This window comes from Pleurodeles waltl, chromosome 11 (genome assembly GCF_031143425.1).
Source record: "Pleurodeles waltl isolate 20211129_DDA chromosome 11, aPleWal1.hap1.20221129, whole genome shotgun sequence".
Lineage (NCBI taxonomy): Eukaryota > Metazoa > Chordata > Amphibia > Caudata > Salamandridae > Pleurodeles > Pleurodeles waltl.
In genome coordinates, this window is record NC_090450.1 from 388,909,975 (window position 1) to 388,936,674 (window position 26,700).

The 26,700-nt window shown below is 41.4% G+C and overlaps 1 protein-coding gene across 9 annotated transcripts in view; it reads left to right on the forward strand.

The window, feature by feature from the left end:
- Nucleotides 1–26,700, forward strand: part of ARHGEF4 (Rho guanine nucleotide exchange factor 4) — a 1,288,638-nt gene that overhangs the window by 911,445 nt on the left and 350,493 nt on the right. For all 9 annotated transcript variants that reach the window (XM_069213714.1, XM_069213712.1, XM_069213711.1 and 6 more), the window contains one exon: nt 25,684–25,823. In XM_069213714.1, the coding sequence (XP_069069815.1) occupies nt 25,684–25,823 (140 nt within the window). The remainder of the gene's footprint in view (nt 1–25,683; nt 25,824–26,700) is intronic.

Consider the following 26,700-nt stretch of genomic DNA (forward strand, 5'->3'; position numbering starts at 1 on the left):
ATTACGTTCCTTGTCAGAAGCACATGGAATTGTGATTAAAGAGTCAGATAAGGGTGGTAAGATAGTGCTGATGAACAAAGAGGAATATATCAAAGAAATTGACAGACAACTCTCTGATGTTGCAGTTTATTGTAAATTGAAACACAACCCTATAAACGAGATTAATACAACCATACAAAAAAAACGTAGCTTTTGGAAGGACAGTTGTCTTCTAACGGACCTTGAATACAGATATTTGTTTAATCCCACGCCAAGATTTCCGTGCATTTACATTCTTCCAAAAGTACATAAGATGCACAACTTACATTTAATACCTTGTAATTTGGTATTTACATCAATTTGTCTTTTCTGTCCTTCCTGGTCTTTTTAATAAATTCCACCTATATACACCTTCTTTTGGGGAGTTGCACATTTAACTGAACTGGTTACGTGTTAATGTGCGGGCCATAGTTTCTGTAAACCATTCAGTTTTAACTCTCTGTACACACGCATGCCTAGCAATTAGACTTCTTGGCTTTTAGTCTGTTTTCAATGTTTAATATACGTGTTTGCCGCGTATAAATAAACATGGTGGCGATGACACGGTTTCTTTATCAGAACTCTCCGTTATGCGTTAGGAGTATCAGTTCTCTTACCTAGTAGGTTTCTGTATCCGTCTGTTTGATAATTTACTATTCTGTTTTACATTGGCATATGTTACTAACTTTCATATGAGCAAACACACTTTATCACATTCTATATCTTAAAACTGCCAGCTAGTTTTGCGGTACAGCACATTGCCGGTTAATGTTTATTCAAACATTATTCTTAATGCAAACTACACATTGGCAATGACCAGTGATCAAATGTTATTAAGGGCCGTCTTTAACTTGGTTCGATGTGGTTTATTTTACATAGTTTTGGTGTTGTGGGATCGTATATCATTACTTTGGCTATTTAAGAGTTTGTTTTGGTGAGTGTACTTGGTACTTGTTATCATATCCAGTACGTATAAACACATATCACCGCGCTCGCTAACAAATGTGGCCAATTACTCTATAGTTAAGCAATGAGGCTAGGTACCTATTCACTAAATATTCATTCTAAATATTAATATTTATGGTTGTCAAAACTTTAATATCATCGAGAACGTTTTTTTTTTTGTATATGTTTGAGAAGTACATGTCAATATACAAACTGTGTTAAATAGAGAAACAATAAATCAAATTATGGCCATTTATGAAAAATATTATGAAATATTAACTTCTCAGATTTCTAAACACAAAAAAAAAATTATACATATATCAATAAATGCAATATATGAGATTATTTATAAGGCATCCAACTGTGCATTAACTCTTAGAAGTAGACCTATAAAAGAAAATCTGGAAAGAAAGAATTATGCAAAATGTATTAAACCATATATTATAGGTTGTTAGAAGATAGTCGAGATAGTAATATCATACAAATCCACATATATAACATTTCAAATGGAGATATTCCTGCCAATTCAACAGTGTTGAATTGGTGAGCAGTAAGTCCTACTTAAAATGACAGTGTTTAATGGGTGAAGTGTCAATTGTCTTAATAATAACAGCATGACTCAAAACAATAATAAAAATGTCTTAATAAAGATAGGAGACAAAGAAGGAGAAAACATTTAAGTGTGAATATTAATAGAATATGTATTAGCTATAAAGGGTTTGCAAATTTGGATGAAAATCCCAACATTGTCTTGCAATCTGTAAATCAGCTTTTCATTTGATGCTATGTTATACATTTCAATAAGACATTCATCATGTGTAGGACGTTGTGGTGTTCTCCAATGTTGTAATATACAAATTTTTGCTACAATGAGTGCAATAGCAATCAATTGTCTTGTATGGTTTGTTAGATTTGGGAGATCAGTAACATCATGCAATATAACTAATTTTTCTGTTAAAGGAATGGGTACATGAATAGCTCTGTGTAGAGAGGAAGTTATAGAAGACCAGTATTCCGTCAAAACTGGACATCGAAATAAAATGTGTAGGATATCACAGTCCTCATGAGGACACCTCCAACAGGTAGAATGGTGTAGTAAACCTGCTGCCTTGAGGTTTTGTGGTGACCAGTACCAATTATAAAGAATTTTGAAAAGAGTAAATTTCATTCTTGCCTCTCTAATTCCTTTATCCATGTTCATAACAACATCCGTCCAGTCCTCATTGGAATATGCTACATTAAGTAATCCTTGTCATTTGACGTGGAGTTGTGCTAGTAATGGTGATGAGTGTAGTTTATGCACAATGAGATTATAAAATCCAGAGACCGCTCCTTTCAATTTCCCCCAAGTTTTTAAGTATTGTACGACTGGGGAATCCTCAGGTATCCACGGAAATTATCCTAGTCTACTAAGTAGAGCTTGTTTCAATTGTAAGTATTTCCCCTTTTGAGAGCTAGGGAGTTGAAATTCTATCTGAAGCATCGTAAAGGTTTTAAGCTTGCCTTCTAAAGTGAATAAATGATCCACCATTAGAATACCTGCTCCCTCCCATGTATCCCAGGAAATTGTCTGTTTCCCTATTCTAATATCAGCGTCATGCTATATGGGAGCCTTATTATGTAGCCTCGGATTACTCCTAAAGAGTTTGTGGGAGTGTATCCACATCTTAAGCATAGACTGAATAATAGGGTTAGAAGTTTGTAAAGCAGGCGATTTATGAGTATAAAACATTTGCAAACCTGAAGATACCTGTAAAGATTGCTTTTCAATAAGAACCCATAGTGGGGGGTCATCCTGTATTGGCCAAAGATAAACCAATTGAGATAAATGGAGGGCTGTATAGTAATGTTCAATGCATGGTAGACTAAGGCCACCAGATCGCCTGTAAGCAATCAGTTTGGAGATTTTGAGTCTAGGTCTCAGAGATCCCCAAATAAAGGTTTTAATACCTTTGTCAATATCTTGCAGTATTGATATTTTAACTGTCAAAGGTAACATACTTAAAACAATGTGAAACAAGGCACTATAATCATTTTCACTGCCTGGACTTTACCCCAAACGGACAGGTTAAGATGGGACCTTTTTTCATATTGTGACTTCGTTTTAGCAATGAGTGGATCTAAGTTATCTTGAATCATACGTTCTAAACCTGTGTTGATATAAATACCTAGATACTTCAGGCGATCTGCTTTCCATTGAAAATTGTAGCCTAAGATAGCTGCTTTTGCTGTGCCCCGGGACAACGGGAGAGCTTCACGCTTATTCCAATTGACTTTGTATCCAGAAATGTTTGAGAAGTGAGATTTAGTAGACATGAGTGCCGAGAGTGAAGTAGGTTGATCTGTAAGTGTGAGTAATATGTCATCCGCGTATAGAAGTAGTTTTGAGATGCCTGCTGGTGTAGGAATGCCTGCTATTTGTGAACACTGTCTTATTGCTGCAGCCAGTGGGTCAAGTGCAAGAAGAAATAAGAGGGGCGATAAAGGGCAACCCTGGCAGGTACCTCTTTGCACTAAAAGGTTTTTGAAAGGAAACCCCCACAATTCACTTGTGCAGATGCTGTTGTGTATAACCATTTAACCTTAGAGATAAAATCATCACCTAATCCCAACCTATGCAATGTACGGAACATATAGCTCCATTCAATGCGGTCAAAGGCCTTCTCAGCATCTGAGGATAATGCTACTCTGTCTTCACCAGCATCCTTGGAAAACCAAAGTATGTGAGCCAAAGTGCGAAGATGGCTACGAGAGTTTCTGCCTGGCATGAATCCAACTTGAGAATTATGTATGAGTTTAGAGATAACTTGTTTGAGTCTTTTGGCAAGAATGGTGGCTAATAGCTTTGAATCTGTATTCAGAAGAGAAATCGGACGATAGTTACTGCAGTATAATGGATCTTTCTCAGGTTTGGGAAGGACAGTTATGATAGCTTTATTTGAGAGTGAGGAGAGACTACCAGTTTCCTCTGCTTCTTTATGAACCTCATAAAGGGCATCTATTGCTTCCGGTTTTACCCAACAGTAAAATTCCCCAGGAAGACCATCTTCTCCCAGTGCTTTATTGTATGGGAGACTGGAGATTGCTTGCGTAATTTCATCCTTTGTTATTTCGCCAGTCAGTATAAGCCGGAACCTGTTCATTGAGACAGGGGAGTGTTATTTATCAAATAATTCCTGTTCTTTGAGAAGGTCATCATCAACTTCTGAACTATATAACTTTGTATAATAATCTACAAACGTATTAGCTATTGCAGGAGTCTCAGTTATTAGTTTACCCTCAGGGTCATATATAGCTGGAATAGCTGTCATAGGTTCTCGCTGTTTTAATCGTGCCACTAGTAAACGGCCTGCTTTTTCTCCTTGTTTGTAATTGCGAGCCTTAAGTCTATATAGCATATATTCTGCTTTGGAAGTATATAGTGTATTAAGTTGCATCTTAGCTTTTTCCAATCTGGGAGCTTCAGTTGGATTACTAAAATGAGAATGCGTCAGTGTTTTGATATCATTTTCCAAAATGGCCTGTTTTTCTATTCTGCGTTTATTTGTTATGGCCGAATCCCTCATAATTTGCCCCCTAATAGTGGCTTTTGCAGCTGCCCATAAGATTTGTGGAAAAGAAACTGATCCTTTGTTATCTTTCATATAAGTAGTCAAATGTGCTTGTAATTGTGACTTTTCTGCCGGTAGTTTGTAGTGCGATATGTTTAATCGCCATGGTTTCCTACAGGGGCGTTTCAGACCCCAATCAAGCTGGAGACTGATAGGAGCGTGATCTGACAGTGCAATTTCTAAAATATCACAATCTAGTACTTGTGGTGTAATAGAATGTGAAATAAGGAAGTAATCTATTCTAGAATGGGAATCATGTACTGTCGAGTGATATGTAAACCCCGTATCTGATGGATGTAGTAAACGCCAGATATCGATCAAACCATGATCTCCTCTGATGTCTCCCAGTATGGCTCTATCTCTACCATGAGTTGTGTCCAGGGGACCTGTTCTGTCTAAGATCACATCTGGCACAAGATTCCAATCACCTCCCAAAACTATTCTGGAAATTCCCATTTCTGTTAGAATTCTATTTAGATGAAGGAAAAAGGGGGCTTTAGTCCCAACAGGGGCATAAATGGAACCCACTCCTAATATAATATTACCAACTTTAAGCTTGGCTAAAACAAATCTACCATCCTCTTCTGACCATGACTGTAGTATTTGGCATTGCAGTGTTTTCCGTATTAGAATGGCTGCACCACTTTTCCTAGTAGTAGTGTGGGATGTAGCATCTCCTGATATGTGAGAAGGGGATTTGCAGCTGTAAAGAATCTGCCCTACCCAATCTCGTTTTAATTTTTCTGATTCTGTATCAGATAGATGAGTCTCCTGGATGAGAGCAATATCAGTATGTTTGGAGGCTAAATAGGAAATAATTTTCTTCCTTTTAATGTAATTAGTAAAGCCATTGACATTGAGAGAGACAATTTGCATAGGACTTGTAGTCATGATGCTGACTGAAAATGTTAGAGTATATTTGTACTGTGTGAAACTGAGTCAAAATGCTAAAAAAGGGAAAAGGAAGTAGATAAATTATTTGGTAATGTGATAATGAGAACTTACTGGAGGGAAAAAAAAAAACCAAAAAAACGATCTGGAGTATAGTAAACCTGAAACCAATATGTGGAACTATAATCATAAAATATTGTTAACACTAAACTCTATCTGGTGTAAGTACACCGCTCTAAGTGCTAGAATGTAAAAAAACACTGCAGATCAAATAATATGTATCTTTCTAAACCTCAATTTGAAACCCAGACTCTGGAGGGGAGGAAAGGAAAACCACTCATGGTAAATAGATTATAAGAAAAACCACTCCATGGAGTTATAAAATCTATCCAAGAGAAAATCTACATATACAAATACAGTAGGAAATGTACATGGCTATTGAACAACAATATATGAGGATAGGAAATGAATCATATCCATCAGAATGAATAACTGCAGTAAAACAGTAATAACATTATATTAATACATAGCATGTATAAATATACTCATCTAGCTGGAAGATGTGATAGTGGAAGGTTGAGCATCAGTTACTTTATTAAAAGACGTGGGTGACTTTAGAGGTGATCTCGATTTGTCTCTGGGATTTTCCTGTGTGAGTGCCTTTATGCAGTGGACTGCTTTATCTCTGTCAAACTGTTTCTTAAAGGTACGGATGTGTAATCTACCGGTGCGATGGCTTTGTGGATCATTCTGTAATTGAAGCGGACTATTCATAGATGTTTTGTTCGGTGGTGTTGAGTATATATGTTGGTCATCCAAACTGTCCAGGAAGCGTGCCAGATCCTCAGGCTCTGTGTAATCCCTTGAGTTCCCATCCATTGTGATCCACATTGTGGCAGGTTCTAAAAGACCATATTTGATATCCCATTTGCGAAGCCTTGGCCTAAGTTGCAGGAAAGCTTTTCGTTTGGCATTGGTTTCAGTGGAGAAGTCTGCAGCAATAAATACTTTATGGCCTTCCAAGTCATACGAACCATGTTTACGAGCAGCTGTTAATATTTGGCGGACCTGTTCATGAAGTAAGAGGCATGCTATAATCAATCTAGGTCTAGATTCAAGAGTTGACGTTGAAGTTCTTGATCGAATTCTGTGAGCTCTCTGCAACTCAAGGGGATGCTCAAAAGATATGTTCAGTAGCCGCGGTATTAATGTTAGTAGCAAGTTCTTCACATCATTATTGACTTCCATTTTTCCTGGAATTCCATAAAAACAAATGTTATTTCTTCGGGCCCTGTCTTCCAAATCTATAACTTTTTGTTTTAGGTGCCAGATATCCAGACCCCAATACTCTGCATTATCTAATTTCTCTTCCAAAAAAGTGGTTCTTTGATCTAAAATTTACACTTTGGTATGAAAAGAGTTTAGATCTATCCGTATTGTCTTCATTTCTGTTGCGAGATCTGAAATCTTTACATCTATAGATCACAATCATTGCCCCACGGCAGAGATCTCTTTTAAAATAAGGTCCATAGAAGAAATGTCTTGTGGGACAATAGTAAACGTGCCTGGAGGTACAGTGTTCCCTACTATTTGTGTAAACAAAGGCTTTCTATTAGATTTGCCACTGGCCATACTGTTATATTTTAATGTTAGAGAAGACAATAAATAAGTACAGCTTAGTAATCAAATATGATATCCAATTGACTCACAAAGTAGGTAGATATTAACACTGTAAATGGTGACAGACATCTGGGATTTTAAAATTATGGCTATATGTTTTCAAGCGGGTGTCGCTGAAAAACAGTGCATCAGAAATGTTGTACAGTTTTCGGGTGCCTACCAGAATTCACTTTACCCCCTCTGCTGATAGGAATTCCAGCGTTTATTTAATTTCGTAGTAGAGTCTGAATTGTCAAATTTAGAGAAATATCTCAGAAGTGAAAGTTTATATGTTTCTCATACAGCAGCCTTTCGACATTCAAGGAAAGGAATTTCACATATCTCTTCAGAAACTGTCTGTGTTTCCTGCTAGAATGAGTAATTTTCACAAACTCTCTCAGCTGTTGGAACTGTGTACAACACTCACTAGCCAAACTGTATTTACGCCACACACCTGTAGACAAGAAATTCCGGCACTTACATAATCATGTAATGGATCCTGAACAGTTAAGTGAAGAGAAATACCTCAGAGTTGAGAGTTGTCAGAGGCTTCTCTTACAGCAGCCTTTTCACTTATCTCACCAGCAGCTGGCTGTGTTTCCTGACATAATTAGTCTTTGCCACAGACTTCTAGAATTTAAAAAAATAATGACTGAATGCTTTCAGACAGGGTCCCTGAGAATCAGTGCATCAGAAATAGCTCACATCTTTTGCCTGCCTATCCAAATTCGCTTTACACCCTCTGCTGATAGGAATTCCAGCATTTACTTAATTGCGTAGCAGACTCTAAACTGTCAAATGAAGAGAAATACCTCAGAAGTGAAAGTCCATATGTTTCCCCTACAGCAGCCTTTCAACTTTCAAGAAAGGAAATTCCACTTATCTGTTAAGAAACTGGCTGTATTTCCTGACAGAATGAATAACTTTCACAGACTCTCTCAGCTGCAGAAATGGTGTATAACACCCACTTTCCGAACTGCATTTGCTCCACACACTCTGCTGACAAGAAAATCCTGTGCTTGCACATTCAGGTAACAGAGTCTAAACAGTTAAGTGAAGAGAAAATACCTCAGAGTTGAGAGTTGTCAGAGGCTTCCCTGTGCTGTGTGGAGAGTTCAACCAAAGGTCAACAGTAATTTAATTCCCCTGGTGCAGCCTCCCAGTTTAAACACAAGAAAGCCCCTTATCTCTTCAGCAGCTGACTCTGTGTCCTGACAGAAAGTGTTGTTCTTTGCTCAGCTGAGGGTCAGTGCTCAGGTGATTTGTAGCCAGGCTTCAGGGCTTCAATTAAGAACTCAGTTTTAACTGTCATCTCTTACTTCCGAAATAACTTCAGAGTTATGTGCTGTTATCACATGTATCTCTTAATTCGGAAATAACTTCAGAGTTATGTGCTGTTATCACATGTATATTTCCTTTCATTCTGACTCCGAGGAGGCTTTTTGACAGCTGTTTGGGTAATCCTTATCCCCTTGAGTCTCGGAGATCTACGTTGAGGCGGCCATTTCAGACGGCAGCCAGACTCCGCCCCCTGAGAACGTTTTAATACATGGTTTTGATAAAGTCTGTTTTTGGTTTTTATTGGCGCACACCAGGTACAATACTCGGTGTGTCTATTGTGGTAATTATAAACAATGGTTACAGTACTTCTTGATTTTCGTTTTGGTGTCCCAGGCGAATGCATATAACATCTACGATATGTTAATTATAACGGGTTGGTTTGTGTTTAGCGTTTTGTGGTTCTCAAGACTTGAACATCTATCATCTGTTTGATTAACCCTCTTTTTTCTTATAGACTTATCATGGTTGTGTTTATCTCTTCACTGGAGATACACATTTATTTTTGGGTCAAATTCCTGCCATGCATATAATACTTATTTCACAATTTATTGGACTGCTCAGCATATTGGATGATGTGATAATACAAACTTTGTCTGGTATGTCATTATATTATATATTTGTTATTATATCTAGAAATATTTTTAGTTTCTCGCTCACCTTTCCTACTTTGTTCAATTATTTTTTCTTATCTCTCTTTTATTTTTTATTTATGTCAATGTCGTTTGGTGGTTGGATACTCTATTTTCACAATGTCTTCGAAAGTTCTCAACTTTCTACATCTACACTTTTGAAGACACAACAATGCAATCTTATTTTCGCATTCTCTTTTTCATCTTTGCACACAAATGGACACAAACAAATTGAGTGGTATTGTTAGTCTTGGCGACTGCATGTTTTGTGACTCATTGTTTATGGGATGCACTTTGTTCTTTGAACATGGGATCGTTTTTTTTTTCCCCTTCGCACCATCACCTGGACGGCGAATGGATTTTTGTATGATATCTGTGCAGTTTGGAGTACACCAATGTCTTGAAGGGACTATTCCTGTGCATTTTTCCTGATTCAGTCAATCAATCAAACAAATTTCTTAAGCGCACTACTCACCTGGTAGGGTCTCAAGGCGCTGGGGGGGGTTACTGCTTTAAAAGCCATGTTTTGAGGTGCTTTCTGAAGGTTAGGAGGTCCTGGGTCTTGCATAGATTGGTGAGGAGGGAGTTCCAGGTTTTGGCGGCAAGGTGGGAGAAGGATCTGCCTCCGGAGGTGGTGCGTTGGATGCAGGGGACTGTAGCGAGGGCGAAGTCGGCGGAGCGGAGCTGTCGAGTAGGTTTGTGGAAGTTGATTCGCTCGTTGAGGTAGGCTGGTCCGGTGTCGTGGAGGGCCTTGTGAGCGTGGACAAGGAATTTTAAAGTGATCCATTTGTTGATGGGCAGCCAATGGAGGGATCTGAGGTGGGCAGAGATGTGTTTGTGGCGAGGGAGGTTGAGGATGAGACGTGTGGCTGTGTTCTGGATTCGCTGGAGTTTTCTCTGAAGCTTGGCTGTGGTCCCTGCATAGAGGGCGTTGTCGTAGTCTAGTCTGCTGCTTATGAGGGCGTGGGTGACTGTTCTTCTTGTTTCTAAAGGAATCCATTTAAGGGTCTTGCGTAGCATGCAAAGGGTGTTGAAGCAGGAGGATGATATGGCGTTGATTTGCTGAGTCATGGAGAGAGATGAGTCCAGTATGATTCCGAGATTGCATGCGTGGGTGGTGGGTGTTGGGGGTGGTCCAAGGGTGGTGGGCCACCAAGAGTCGTTCCATGCTGTCTTGTTGGGACCGAAGATGATGATCTTGTTTTTTTCTGAGTTCAATTTGAGGTGGCTTGCTGTCATCCAGTTAGCAATGGTGAGGAGTCTGGTATGTAGGTTATTCTTGGCAGTAGATGGGTTCTTCGTGAGGGAGATGATGAGCTGGGTGTCGTCAGCATATGAAATGATGGTGAGGCCGTGGGGGCGGAAGATGTTAGCGAAAGGAGCCATGTAGATATCGAAAAGGGTGGGGCTGAAGGAGGATCTTTGGGGGACCCCACAGATGGTCTTGGTGGCTGTAGACCGGAAAGGAGGGAGGCGAACTCTTTTGGTTCTTTTGGAGAGGAAGGAGGTGAGCCAAATATCTGGGAAGGTTGCGGTCTCGAAGGAACTGTTGATGACGGCCCAGAGCTGGGGAGGGATGATTTGGCTGGCCTTGTTGAAGATGTGGTGGGGGCAAGGTCTGTTGGGGAGCCTGAGTGGATGGAGCTCATGGTTTTGCTGATTTCTTCGTCGTTGGTGGGGGTTCAGGTGTTCATTAGGTTGGTGCAGCAGGGTGCTGTTGCGTTGGTTGTGTCGGTGGTGGTGATGGTGGGTGATGACGATGTGAAGCTGTCGTGTACCTGTGATCTTCCAGTGGAAGTAGTTGGAGAGTCAGTTGCAGAGGGCTTGGGAGTGTGGAGGGTCGATGGTGCAGGATTTGGGTTTGGTGAGTTCTTTGATGATGGCAAAAAGTTCCTTGCTGTTGTGTGCGTTGTCGTCTATGCATTCTTTGTAGAAGGCTTGTTTGGTGGTCCGGATGAGTTGGTGATGTTTGCGCATGGCTGATTTGAGGGCGGAGAAGTTGCTCACTGAGAGTTATTGGCGCTAGGCTTTCTCAATTTTTCGGCATTCTCGTTTGGAAGCCTGAAGTTCTGCAGTGAACTAGGGGGCGGTCTTGATGGTGCGGGTGCTGTTGGTTATTTTGAATGGGGCGAGGGAGTCTGTACATGTTTCTAGTCATCGGGTGAGGTTGAGGGTGGCGGCGTTGGGGTCGTTGGTACGGGGAGGTGGAGCTTGTGCGGGGTTGGAGATTAGTTGTTCTTTAGAGGTCTTGTTCCACTTGCGGTAGGGGGTAGGGTGTTGTTGGTGGTGGGTTTTCAGGAAGGAGAAGTGGATGCAGTGGTGGTCAGTCCAGTGGAATTCGGTGGTGTGAGTGAAGGCGATGTGGCTGCTGGAGGTGAGGATGGCGTCTAGCGTGTGTCCGGCTGAGTGGCTGGGTGAGGTGACCAGTTGCTTGAGGCCGAGGGTTGCGAGCCGTGGAGTTGCAGTCGTGGGTGCTTTCCAGGTGAAAGTTAAGGTCACCAAGGAGTAGGTAGTCTGTGGAGGTGAGGGCGTGGGAGCTGATAGTGTCGGCGATGGTGTCACAGAATGGGGGGTGGGGTCCTGGTGGTCTGTAGATGAGGGTTCCTCTTAGGGTGGTGTTGGCGTTGATGTGTACCTAAAAGTGTAGGTGCTCTGCGGTGTCTAGGGTGTCATTGGTGTCGTTGTCGATTGTAATTTTTTGTCAAATACTTATATCTACAGCCTTGAAAAAGTCAATTTGACGAAACACGTGTCAGCTGTTGTAGCACGGGACTAGCTGCTCCTGACTATTCTTTTAATCTGTGGAAGAATAAAAGAATTGTGAACGGTGAAATGTGACTACACAAGACTACTCATTTCAATTTGGACTTCATAAACATATTAGGGTGTGCTGTGGTATTTGGAACATTGTAGTAGTACTTGTCAACTGGCCTACAGTAAACAACATTACACTCTGAGTGGCTGAGTGTATACCATCTTGGCACCCTTTCAAGGACTGTCTGTTAATCTAAAAATCTGAACTAATTACGTGATATACACATGGGAAGTGCAAACCAAGTACTTAGCCTCTATCCTTGTATTCTATAACACATCAGTGAAAAAATACACTGGAAACACATAATGCGGCAGGGCTACTACTAAAAAGGAATTGTTGAAAGCATTAGGGAACGTAACCTAAAATGACTGAAATTGACATCAGAAATATTTATACAACCTAAAAAGAGGCCAGTACAAGCTCAGAAGAGCCAACATAAACAATACTTAAAAATAGTATATAAAACATTCTTGATAAAAGCAATAAACCAACTCCCTGGCTTGCCATTCCTAAAAAGAATCATTGCTAGAAACACAGAACAGCCAGAGAAACACCAGTAGCATCCAACAAATATGAAAACATAGACATATTCAACACTTACTAGTCACATGTAAAAAGACACATTTTTAAAATATAACAACCTCAATAACAATAAAAGTATAATAATTTATGCTACCAATAACAATTTACTAACTTTTTCTGTGATGTCACACATGGATGATAGGTGGCACTTTCACGTTATGCCCCACTCCACACATTCTGTCAAATATATACAATACACGGTGTAAGAAAGTACCATCTTGCCTGGCATGTTACCCCCATATTTCACTGTATATATGTTGTTTTAGTTGTATGTGTCACTGGGACCCTGCCAGCCAGGGCCCCAGTGCTCATAAGTGTGCCCTGTATGTGTTACCTGTGTTATGACTAACTGTCTCACTAAGGCTCTGCTAATCAGAACCTCAGTGGTTATGCTCTCTCACTTCTTTCCAAATTGTCACTAACAGGCTAGTGACCAATTTTACCAATTTACATTGGCATACTGGAACACCCTTATAATTCCCTAGTATATGGTACTGAGGTAACCAGGGTATTGGGGTTCCAGGAGATCCCTATGGGCTGCAGCATTTCTTTTGCCACCCATAGGGAGCTCTGACAATTCTTACACAGGCCTGCCACTGCAGCCTGAGTGAAATAACGTCCACGTTATTTCACAGCCATTTTACACTGCACTTAAGTAACTTATAAGTCACCTATATGTCTAACATTTACCTGGTAAAGGTTGGGTGCTAAGTTACTTAGTGTGTGGGCACCCTGGCACTAGCCAAGGTGCCCCCACATTGTTCAGGGCCAATTCCCCGGACTTGGTGAGTGCGGGGACACCATTACACGCGTGCACTATACATAGGTCACTACCTATGTATAGCTTCACAATGGTAACTCCGAATATGGCCATGTAACATGTCTAAGATCATGGAATTGCCCCACCAATGCCATCCTGGTATTGGGGAGACCATCCCATGATTCCCCGGGTCTCTAGCACAGACCCGGGTACTGCCACACTGCCTTTCCCGGGGTTTCACTGCAGCTGCTGCTGCTGCCAACCCCTCAGACAGGTTTCTGCCCTCCTGGGGTCCAGCCAGGCTTGGCCCAGGAAGGCAGAACAAAGGACTTCCTCAGAGAGAGGGTGTTACACCCTCTCCCTTTGGAATAAGGTGTCAGGGCTGGGGAGGAGTAGCCTCCCCCAGCCTCTGGAAATGCTTTGATGGGCACAGATGGTGCCCATCTCTGCATAAGCCAGTCTACACCGGTTCAGGGATCCCTCAGCCCTGCTCTGGCGCGAAACTGGACAAAGGTAAGGGGAGTGACCACTCCCCTGACCTGCACCTCCCCTGGGAGGTGCCCAGAGCTCCTCCAGTGTGCTCCAGACCTCTGCCATCTTGGAAACAGAGGTGCTGCTGGCACACTGGACTGCTCTGAGTGGCCAGGGCCAGCAGGTGATGTCAGAGACTCCTTCTGATAGGCTCCTTCAGGTGTTGCTAGCCTATCCTCTCTCCTAGGTAGCCAAACCTCCTTTTCTGGCTATTTAGGGTCTCTGCTTTGGGGAATTCTTTAGATAACGAATGCAAGAGCTCATCAGAGTTCCTCTGCATCTCTCTCTTCACCTTCTGCCAAGGAATCGACTGCTGACCGCGCTGGAAGCCTGCAAAACTGCAACAAAGTAGCAAAGACGACTACTGCGACACTGTAACGCTGATACTGCCGCCTTCTCGACTGTTTTCCTGGTGGTGCATGCTGTGGGGGTAGTCTATCTCCTCTCTGCACTAGAAGCTCCGAAGAAATCTCCAGTGGGTCGACGGAATCTTCCCCCTGCAACCGCAGGCGCCAAAGAACTGCATCACCGGTCCTCTGGGTCTCCTCTCAGCACGACAAGCGAGGTCCCTTGAACTCAGCAACTCTGTCCAAGTGACTCCCACAGTCCAGTGACTCTTCAGTCCAAGTTTGGTGGAGGTAAGTCCTTGCCTCCCCACGCTAGACTGCATTGCTGGGAACGGCGTGTTTTGCAGCTACTCCGGCTCCTGTGCACTCACCGAGGATTTCCTTCGTGCACAGCCAAGCCTGGGTCCCCGGCACTCTAACCTGCATTGCACGACCTCCTGAGTTGTCCTCCGGCGGCGTGGGACTCTCTTGTGCAACCTCGATTGAGCACCGATTCACTCCACTTCGTAGTGCCTGTTCCGGCACTTCTGCGGGTGCTGCTTGCTTCTGAGTGGGCTCTTTGTCTTGCTGGACGCCCCCTCTGTCCCCTCACGCAATTGGTGACATCCTGGTCCCTCCTGGGCCACAGCAGCATCCAAAAACCCTAACCGCGACCTTTGCAGCTAGCAAGGCTTGTTTGCGGTCTTTCTGTGGGAAAACACTTCTGCACGACTCTTCATGACGTGGGACATCCATCCTCCAAAGGGGAAGTTTCTAGCCCTTGTCGTTCATGCAGAATCCTCAGCTTCTACCATCCGGTGGCAGCTTCTTTGCATCCACAGCTGGCATTTCCTGGGCATCTGCCCACTCCCGACTTGATCGTGACTTTTTGAATTGGTCCCCTTGTTCCACAGGTACTCTCATCTGGAAATCCATTGTTGTTGCATTGCTGGTGTTGGTCTTTCCTGCAGAATTCCCCTATCACGACTTCTGTGCTCTTTGGGGAACTTAGGTGCACTTTGCACCCACTTTTCAGGGTCTTGGGGTGGGCTATTTTTCTAACCCTCACTGTTTTCTTACAGTTCCAGCGACCCTCTACGAGGTCACATAGGTTTGGGGTCCATTCGGGGTTCGCATTCCACTTCTAGAGTATATGGTTTGTGTTGCCCCTATCCCTATGTGCCCCCATTGCATTCTATTGTGACTATACATTGTTTGCACTGCTTTCTATTGCTATTACTGCATATTTTGGTATTGTGTACATATATCTTGAGTATATTTGCTATCCTCATACTGAGGGTACTCACTGAGATACTTTTGGCATATTGTCATAAAAATAAAGTACCTTTATTTTTAGTATATCTGTGTATTGTGTTTTCTTATGATATGACACTAGTGGTACTGTAGGAGCTTCACTTGTCTCCTAGTTCAGCCTAAGCTGCTCTGCTAAGCTACCTTTTCTATCAGCCTAAGCTGCTAGACACCCCTCTACTTTAATAAGGGATACCTGGGCCTGGTGCAAGGTGTAAGTACCCCTTGGTACTCACTACAAGCCAGTCCAGCCTCCTACACACGGTCAGTACCAAAATACAAACAATCCATTATTGTATGCACTGTTACCTAAGAAGCAAAGCTAATTTACAATGAAATGCGAGCGCATAAAAAACAACATACTAACAGCTATAAACCGCAAAAATTCATCATAGGTTTTGAACACAAAATTATTTCACTCACAGCTAAGATCTACCCACACACTGCAATTCAGGATGTGGAGGCATCTACAAAATCTGCCCTGAGAATAGAGCCCACAACTAACCTAGATCTTGCTCAAGAAATAAAAAAAACTAATAGCTTTAGCAGACATCCCTGTTACAGAAGTCATTAGGCATTATGATGTGGTGATTGAACCTCCCTATTACCAATGACATGAAATAACTCTAGCTCCTCTAATGTTTTTTTTGTAGATAATTGGGTTGGTCACCTGCACCGATCAGGGCACAGATACCAACCCATGTTAAGGTAGAATGTCTATGACAGTACCATGTCCCAAGAAATGAAGACAAATAACACAGCGGAATGATGGCATTATTCCTTCCAAGGAACACTTGGAGGAAGACACTCTACAATCTATCAATTCCCAGAAATGTGTAAAGAAAAGAACAATGTTGCGATGAGCTAGAAATGGAAAAATCCTTAACCCAACTCAATCCACAAATCTACAAACAAACTAAACAAATGCATGAACTCTTAGCATTCAAAGTAATACTCCTTACTAACAGCCGAGGCTACCATATCTAGACTCAATAGCAAGAACAGTCCTTAAGCCACAAACATTCATGCTTTATTAATATTTATCTCCAAATATTATTAAATCAGTTTAAAATAACAATCTGAATAAAAGAAAATTCAAAAAACAAAAATTCAGATTGTAATTACAATTTACTTTAATAAATGTATACAAATATACATACAATGCAAAATTACCAACATTATTTGAAATAGACAAACATTTTATATCACCTAACACAATATGCTACACCATACAAAATCATATGTACATACAAAATAAAGAAATATATTATATAAATAACATTGCCCATCCAATAACATAAACACATTTTATAAGATAACACTAATAATTTCATAACTGAAGTCCAGGCCAGTGAAATGACAATAAAAATGTACAATCCCCAAAAAAGAGCCCAAAAAGTGCAAAAATTAACCAGGGAGAAACTGAATATCTAACACAAGTGCAATACACAAATAAATCAATTGAGAACCAGAAAAATAGAACAAAATAAATAAACAGTCCAGGAAAAATGAAAAAGTCAGTACAGTTGGTTAAAAAAAATAAGTGTATCAAGGTTAAAAATAAAGTGTGGCGTCTGAAAAATAAAAGCTTGTAAAGGTAAAATCATATAAACCCACCCTAAAAGTCTTTCAACCCTAGTATAAAATAAAGTGTAGTAAAAGAGTAAAATCACTGTTAAACACATAAAGTACACAAATAAAATACAAACAAACATTACATTTCAAAATAATGCCTACTGCAATGTTGTAAACTAAACAAATACATTAAAACAACACCCAGTTACAAAAACTAGCCTAACTAGGTCTTAACACCTGCCAGACCCCTACCTCCTTATAAAATAATTTTAAAATAGTCTTACCTGAAACAGAAACCAGTAATGGGAAACTGTGACTGCAAAACCCCTGAATAGCCCAAATGGTGATGAAAAACTATAAAACCAAAGAAACTGGAAAGAAACAGCAGAAAAGGAAAAAGGAGAAAATTATTTCTATCCCATAGAAATCAAAGTTAAAAATATATTCTATTTATTAATGTTAACAAAATAATAAACATGTTAAAAATGTTTAAAAGGTTTTGTGATTAAGTAAAGGTACAAAATGCTTAATGTGTAAATATATATTACCAAATACTGATAAAAATATAACAACTGTTTTTCAGTACTTTGTAATATATTGTGATGGTAAAAAATGTAATTAATGAAAAAATACAAAGTTGTCCAAAGATAATAGTAATTTTCTTAAGTAACATAATTCTTAGAAATGAAAAAATCCAAAAGCTTTTTTGTAACTATTGAAAAATAATGACCATTAAAATGGTACATAATAATAATGCCCATTTGTTTCAGGCAACCTTAGCTGAAGGAGTTGCTTTATTGTGGTCATTCTTCCGTAGGAAGAATTAGACAATATGTGGGCAGAAATGCTACTTAATGCAACTGTAAATGAGGATGGAAGGCAAGCCCCTCCCTGACCAGATGTCACCAGCCATAGATTACACAAATAAAATACAAATAAGTATTACATTTCATAACAAAGCCTATCACAATATTGTAAACATAAATAATACATTAAAACAACATCCAGTTACAAAGAATAGCCTTAGTCTAAACACCTCCCCCACACCCAAATCCTTATAAAAGAATATTAAAATAGTCCCACCTGAACCAGAAACCAACAATGGGAAACTGTGACTGCAAACTCAATGAACAGCCCAAATGGTGAAGAAAGACTACAAAATAAAAGAAAGTGAAAACAAACAGCAGAGAAAGGAAAAACAGGAAAATACTTCTATCCCATAGAAATCAAAGTTACAAAATATATTCTATTCACTAATGGTAATGAAATAATAAACAACATGCTAGCAATGTTAAAAAGGTGTTGTGTTAAAGTAAAGGTACAAAATGTTTAATGGGTAAATATGTATTAAAGAATACTAATAAAAATATTAAAACTAATTTTTAGGACTTTGTAATATAGTATGTTAAAATGTAATTAATGAAAAAGTTACATACTTGTCAAAAACTCATCGTAGTTTTTGAAAGTAAAACATAATTTGCACAAATAAAAAAAATTCAAAAGCCTCTTTGCAAATATATCAAAATAATTAACTTTAAAATGGTATTTAATAACCATGGCTATTTGTTGCAGGCAACCTTAGCTGAAGGAGTTGCCTAATTGTGGTCATTCTTCTGTAGAAAGAATTAGAGAATGAGTGCTGAATGAAACTGTGAATTGGGATGGCAAGCAAACCCCTCCCTGAACTGATGCTACCAACCTCTAACTTTGTTTCCCTCACCACCTGTGGCTCATCTTTCCTCTGTCTTTCCTTATGTGACTGGGCTACAGTGTTGAAATTTGCCCTGTAGCAATGATAAGAAAGCCTGCAGAGATACTGCTGATGATGTAATGGGAACACCCACTTGTTGTTCACAGGTTACAGCCCCATTGAGATGGGCCATGTGTTAGATGTACCTGCTGCAGCGTAGTGTGCAGTCTGTATGTTGTAAACTCCAGTCCCAGTGGTACTGCTTTCGCGGATCATGTGCATCCTGAATTTATCTGTGTGTAGTTGTCAGGTTGAGTGCTATTGATTCTTGGCATCTAGGTCTAGTTCTGACTCTTTTGCCAGTGGTGGACCACGGACCCCAGCATAAATGGCCATCGCTTTTGTTTTTGTCCTTCACAGCACTGGTGAAAAGGTAGGGAGAGGAGTTCCAAGTGAGTGGGTGAATGAGTCTATTACACTGCAAATGTGGATAGAACTCTGAAATTCTGACATTGAATTCCAGTCCTAGGGAGATGGTCCACTTGTTCGGTGTGCTTGCTGCACATTTGTATGTGGAATGTGTGTTACAGATTACAGTTACAAAAGCAAGGCTAATTGGAGAGGTGTACCTGCTGCACTGGGCTTGGTCATACCTGCACTCTATGCACCTCTTACCCTTCTGTTTTTTCTCTGTGGATCTATCTGTCCATTGTCCGGCCCCCCCCCATGTGGGTCAACCTCTCTTTCACCCCTTCCCTCCGAGGTCCCTTCTCTTTCACCATCTTCCAGCAAATGCTGTCATATATTTGCCCCTCACTCCCACTCTGCATCTTTCACCCTGCTTCCAGATTACACTCTCCCACGTCTCCCTTCACTTTGAGTCAGGTTCACCATCTGCCCTAATGAGCCACTCTATTACCAGCCCCTGATCCCTTTTCCTCTGCTATTCCTCACCACCTCTGAGGTTGCCCACTCCATTCAACATGAATGAGGGACTCCCGTACCCCCTAATTTTCCCTCTCGCTCTCCCCCCCAGTGACAGCACACCTTTACACTCTCCCCAACACCATATGACCACTACTCAATGGTCTCCCTTGCCTAATATGCAGCATCCGACCTGTATGATGAGTTGCAAAGTGAGCTTGGAGTGAACTCGCACTGCTGCTGTCTCTACTGTGCAGACTCTTTGTGTGTGGGGAGAGTGGGTGCCTGTATTTCATACATTTGTTCCTGTGCAGCTTGTGTTTGGGTTGCTTCCTGGACTGTAACTGCTTTTGGAACGTACCATTGCTACTGCCTAAAGAGAGAGAAAGAGAGAAAGTGAGAGAGAGAGGGGGAGAGAGAGAGAGACAGAGTAGTGTGTGTCCGTTAGTTATATTGTCCAGTGTGTTAAGCCCTCATTCAATGCGCACCATAAGTGTCTTACTGATGTTCATGAAACCATTTTTAATAATACAGAAGTAGCCATAAAGACATTGGCCCTCATTTTGAACATGGCGGGATTTCCCGCCGTGTTCAGGTTGGCGGTCTTTTCATCGACCGCCAGTCTCCTGGAAAACCTGCTGGCCGTATAATGTTTTCCCCGCCAGGCCGGGGCAGTGAGGAGCCGCCGCTAATGTTGGTGTGCGGCAGGTGCAGCAGCACCCGTCGCACATGTCACTGCCCATAAATCAGGCAGTGACATGCGCGACGGGGCCCCGGGGCACCCCCTCCGCCAGCCTTTTCCTGTCGGGAAAAGGCTGGCGGCATATGAAACATTATCCGCAGGGTAGCGCATCTACCCTGGCTGATGGTGTTTAATCCCGCCGCCAGGCTATCTGGCGACGGAAGCATGGCGGTGGGTGACGGCTGCCTCTGGCGGCCGTCATCCATTTCATTATGGGGGGGGTTCAGCCCGCCATGCCGGCTGACGGCTTCAGCCGCCACTGCCCACATGGCGGGCCGAACCGCCATGTTCATAATGACCACCATAGTGTGTTTCAAATCCACTAAATTAAAAATAAAGCAATTGTCTGTCACTGCTAGTTTATGCAGTTATGAAGCCCAATTTACTCATCAACCCTCTCTCAATTAATTTACTGAATTCATAGCCAAAGCTGGAATGACATTGTACATCTCTGATGAAACAGAAGCAGCATTGGCCACGTTAGCAGACCGTCTGAACGCATCCCGTCAGCTCTTGATGCATGGGCATCACACAAAGTGAATTTTAAATGCATGAGAGTCTCTGTGAGGAAAAATAGTTCCAATGTACAAAGCCATTTTGCCATCTCAAAATCACAGGATTTGTGACTGCAAACTGGCTCTTTTATTTACATAAAACCCATTTTGCTAGACAGAAAAGCCTTTCTGACTTGCAAAAATGGATTTTGCGACCAATTCTGAATCACAAATAGGAATAGGCATGAAATAGGTGTCCTCTCCTAATTGTGAGTTGCAATGGTATGTATCAATGGGTTGTGACCGCAATTGCAGTTGCAAGCCATAGATCAGTTATCAACACCTCAAAGGAGGTAGTAAATGACTCAGAAAGGGGAAGGTGTCACTTTGGGGCACCTTACATTAGTGAATGCTTATGGTGACTTCTGGAAGAGCAAAATAACATCCAGTTTCCTCAATCATTTCCCAAATGGGAAACTTTCTTTTAAAGTAGCAATGATCCCTTTAAGGAGTAAGGGCTACGACTGCTTTAAAAAAAAAAATCCCTTTTGGAAACCAAGGCCCAGATTTATCAAGGGCTTGTGTTGTCTTTGAGTCATGCAAGGCAATGCAAGCAAAAGTCACCTTGCATGGATCTGCATGGCATAGTCAATCTGGAGTAGCCTAAGGCAGCCACAATGTTGCCTTGTGTTACTCCGCCTGGGGAAGACATTCCATTGATGCATAGTGGCTGTTGCTGCACATCCACACTGATTTACTAACGCTAGTAAACCTAGGAGTGTGTCATATTGCTACACCTTCTGAGGTGTAAGAAGGAGAAATATGTTATTTTCTCTTTCTACATATGTTGCGCTCTGCAGCACACATAGTAAGAAAAAAATGCCTCTCTGGATTTTTGGGGGGCACGAAGGTGTCCCTCCCTGAACAAAAACAGTTCTCAATGGAACGGAGGCACCCTTGCACCATGACACAAGGGTGTCTACATTGGCGCTTGGCAGCTACAAGTGTGCCAGCAGGCAGAGAACGTACCATATGTTAGTAATTATGTTGCATTCATATTACCTCCATTTGACACAACCCAGCCTTTCAAGTTGTCTTGCTGCGTTGCATCAAATGATGATAAATCTGGCCCTAAATGCACGTACAAAGGCTTGCTCTGCTGTTCAGGCTTGCTTTGTGAGTGGGAACAATACATCTGCACTATAGTTGTTTGAAGTCTTTGATGTCTGTGAGAGCACTAGAAAATTATCCTTTGCTTGTCCTTTCGCCCCTGTTATATTACCTTCTTCCCCTCAGGAGATAAAATAAAATAATTTTCTAGTCTACTGCCCGCTTCACTCAAATTTGAGCCAAAGAAGGCCAATCTTTGGTATGCTTGGTGCTTGAGGTCCGTTCCATCACTACACTCTGTGGATGGTGGTCCTCCTAATAGAGGCACTCCACTCAGTGGACTGTGGGTACTTCTAATACTGCTGGACAGATTTATGCCTCAAACTTCCACTAGAAACGTTACCATTAACGGTTTTAAAACTTTAAAATGGGATGCATCTGAGAAAGATATTAGCTCCTCCTGTCAGGGGAACGTCAGTGATTCTCTTTTTATTCTATACACCTCTCAACCTAGACAGTCCTTTTACTTGTTTTGTTTTTCTTGGGATGAACCTGCCTCCTGTATGTCGAATGCAAAACATCCACTCAAATCTGAAATAAAAGATGTAGGAATTGAATATGTTGATCAGAGACTCCGCATAGGCACAGATTGGGCTGCTCATGGCATTTAATACTTAAGTAGACACTTATTAAACATTTTATAAAGATTTGGCAAAAAATGTTTTATGGATTTGTTGCAAATTCTCCTCACCAAGAGTTTTAATCCTCATTCTTGCTCCTTCATCTCTTGTTCCCCCCTCTTTGCCCTCATCCTTTTTCCATCTATTTCCCCTCCTTCTCTATAACCATCCGTGTTCCCTACCTTAATTTCTTTATCTCTACCCTCATCCATTTTCTTCCTCCCTTTTTGCCTATTATCCCTCCCTGTATTTCTTTAGCTCTCCCTTTACTCCTCACTTACCTGTTTCTCCCACCTCTTTCTCCCACCTTGCTGCCTTTTTCTCGTTTTCATTTATCACCTCCTCTTTTCATTCTTAACAATTATCCATATATTCCTCTATCTGTATAAATCTCAGCCTCATTGCCCACAAACGTCTTCAATCACATCTTTCTGAAAATCCTTTCTCTCTTTTCATGTTTAGTTTCCCATTTCTTTCACCCTCATTCCATCATTAGGTCTGTTGTTGGCAAAGGCCTTTTGATTTTATTAAAAATATATATGTGGTGTATGTACTTATAAGGGCCTTTAGAAAGCTTTCTTCATCCATTGGTCTGTCAATGTATCCCTTACAATTTTGTTCTGACTCTTCACAGTATACAGCATGGGGCCGCCGGGAGAGCCCACTTCAGCCACTGGTGTACCTCTCTGGGAGTGACAGCATTTTTCTCCTGTACAACGGGCACTTGCACACAAAAAGTAGTCCCCTTCAACAGTTTTACAAAAATATCCACAAACATTGTGAAATACAAAAGTTGGCAACCAACACCAGACCTATTGACTTTGCCAATGCTTGTTTCTTCAGAGTCTCCGCAGATCACAGATAGTGAGTGTTGCACCACGCTGACTGATGTCTAGGCTCTTTGTCACCTTCCAGCTGCAACAGGAGCTATTTCCTAAATCCTATGTCGTCATATGCTGTTAAACCTCAAACCCTCGCTAATTGAGGATTTAAATCCTCCTACTGATCAACAAATACACATTATTTATTTTGGAGATGTGGTAGCACCTGTTGCTGTCCCTTGACTTGACTGTAATCCCAAATGTTTTCCTTGGGAACTGTGATTCAAGTGTAGACCGATTTCCACTTAATAATTGAAACAGTGGCGTTTTCAGGCATTTATTGGATGACTTGCATCCCCTTTTTAACATCTGAAGCACGTCTTTCGTTTTTCATCTCATCTTCACTTTTCGGCGCTCCAGCCTGAGATGGATGCTAGTTGCACGAAACGCTGTACAGAAACACTGGATTGATCTGAAAGTGAACAGACGTACACAGATACGCTTTGCCTATCCTTCAAGATGATTAGCAGTGTCGCCTTCTATTTTATGTACATCGCACGCAAACTTTGTAAAAGACCTGATTTTGCCCTCGTTATGGGCTCTTCAGCCAGCTAGGAAGCATTTCCAAGTCGTTCATAAACCAAGAATAAGAAAGAATGCAATACTGCTATTTTTAAAACAAATCTTATCTACACTAATTTGTGTTTTGTTTCTGTTCATGGACGTCAATTCACCAAAATGTCTGAGGCAGTGGAAGTGACATCACTCACCCTTTGACCTACACTTTCACTCACACACACATGCTTACACATCCATGCACATTCACACTTACACACACCCTCGCTCACATAAACACACTCTCACTCTCAAGCACACAAATAACATACATTTAAAAACATGTTTTACTTACGCAGCTGCCCTAGGTCACCAGCAAACTAGAATCCATTTTTTATTACAGTAATGGTAAATAACATACTATTAGTGTGATAAGAAAATTGCCAGAAAGCAAACAGTATGGCTCGCCAACCAATGTCCATCAGGACGAGCTGCGACTGTTTTCCTGACACTGATTTTGCCACTTCAGAGGCCAGGTGTAGCAAAGGCAGTGCCAGGGGTCGCAAGGGGCAAGCCAGTGGTCGCAGCTGCGACCCACGGCGACCACCAAAATAACCTTCATGTTTTTGTTTTGTTTTTATATATCCATTATTCACGTTCCACTAAAACGAAAGGAGTATTTTGTAGCTGTGCAGGTGTAAGGATTACTTCTGCAATAGTGTTCTATGTATGTTTATCGGTAGTGCACATCTCTAACGTGTGATTCTCTAACTGAAACATTATTGAGTGCATATGCATAGCCTTAAGCCATATATATGAAGCACTGTTTTAAGTATGTCTAGCTGTATTGTGCGCATGTATCGTGTGATCACGTGTAAGTGACGTATTTTTAAGTGTGTACAGCTTTAAGCCATATACCTAAAGCACTATTCAGTGTATATGTGCAATACTGTACATTTGTATAATGTGATCAGGTGTAATTGAATGAGTATTGTGCGTGTGAATGCCCAGATTTAAGCCATAGAATTTCAAACTACTCTATGTATGTACATCAGTATTGTTCACATGTATAGTATCATCCGGTGTAACTGAAGCAGTATTGTATGTAAATGCACGGCTACCAGCCGTATAATTGAGGTACTTTTCTATGTATGTGTAGTGTGAAACAGAGTAGCTGAAAACATTTTAACCTTGCAATGTAATATTTATCTGTGCAATACAATGTAGTATAGGTTAAGTAGTATCCATTGTGTGTGCTGCGTGATGTAGTGTAGCTGTGATAGACCTGTGTTGTAAGTTGCAGTTCAGTTGAAGTGGCAATGTGTATCTATGGCATATGTGGCAGCATAAGTGAATTGGCAATGTGCATTTCTGCAGTATGATGCTGTAATTTTCATATATCGTTCGGTATACCTTGATATTATTGTATGCTTTTGCCATATAGTGTAGCCTAATGTAATGTCATATTCTCTGATTTCCTATCACGTGCTTCTTCTACTGGGACATATCTAGTGTGAGTTTCAGAAGGACAGCCATGTAATCTGACTACGTCGAAGTGGGAATGTCCAACTCTTCCCAGCAATAGTGGATAGGTGCCAGTCATTCCCTATAATGCAACTATGAATAATGATGGACAGAATTCTGTCTGACAACAATGGTCTTTGCTTTTTCAGTAATTGCTGATGGTGCTTTGGATAAGACTACCCTGCCAGACGATGTCGGGCTTGACGAAGACTTGTATGATGACTTCAGAGGATCCAGTCACCGTTATGGACACTCTGGAGGTGGAGGAGAACAACTCGCCATTAATGAGGTACCATAGTTCAGTATTGGAAACATGATACAGATCCTAAAAAAGTAGTGGGTTGACTAATTAGCATAAGCAATTCACAGCGATGTCACTTAACTTCGCAGTAAATTATACCATTGCTCTGCCAAGTCATTCTCTCTCAAAGAAATGGGCTATTTTTTCAATTTATTGCATACCATGACTACATGTCTTGAGAGCTCCTCAAGTTTCCTCAAGACAAAGCTGCAACCTCAGCAGTGACTCAGCATTTTAAAAAGTGCAACACTAAGGTGGGATTGGGTGGTGCATGTGCATTCAAAACCTTTTTGAAGAAGTTGGTAGATAAGTGCTTGACTTGAGGGTTGTTACTTAGGCGACTGATCTGCTCCAGATAACAAACAAAAGGTGATGGGAAGCTGCTAGCAACAGGTCTAACCACTGGCAATAGCTGGGGGTAGCACTCCAACCCATAGTTCCTTTGCCCGCCATGCTACCTCAGTTTAGACCGAGCTATATACACAACAGTCTTGACCCTGCTCCCCATTGGAACAGTCCAGCAAGCCAAGTCCTCCCTGAACCAGAACTCAAGCAATCCAGGACAAGTTTCACCCTAGTCACAGACTCATCAGCCGGTCCAGCTTGGTTCCAGTGACATAGCCAGTGCAGAACCTGCATCTGGGCATGCCCACCCCACTAAGGGCAGTACATAAATCACACAAAAGGTGATGGGAGGCTGCTTGCAATACGTCTAACCAGCTTGGGGTAGCACTCAAACCCATCACTTTTTTGCTGACCATGCCACCTCAGTTTGGACCCAATCATATGCACATCAGTCTTGACCATGATGCTCAGGGGAACAGTCCAACCCAACCTGCCAAGGCAGGCCTTCCTGAACCAGAAC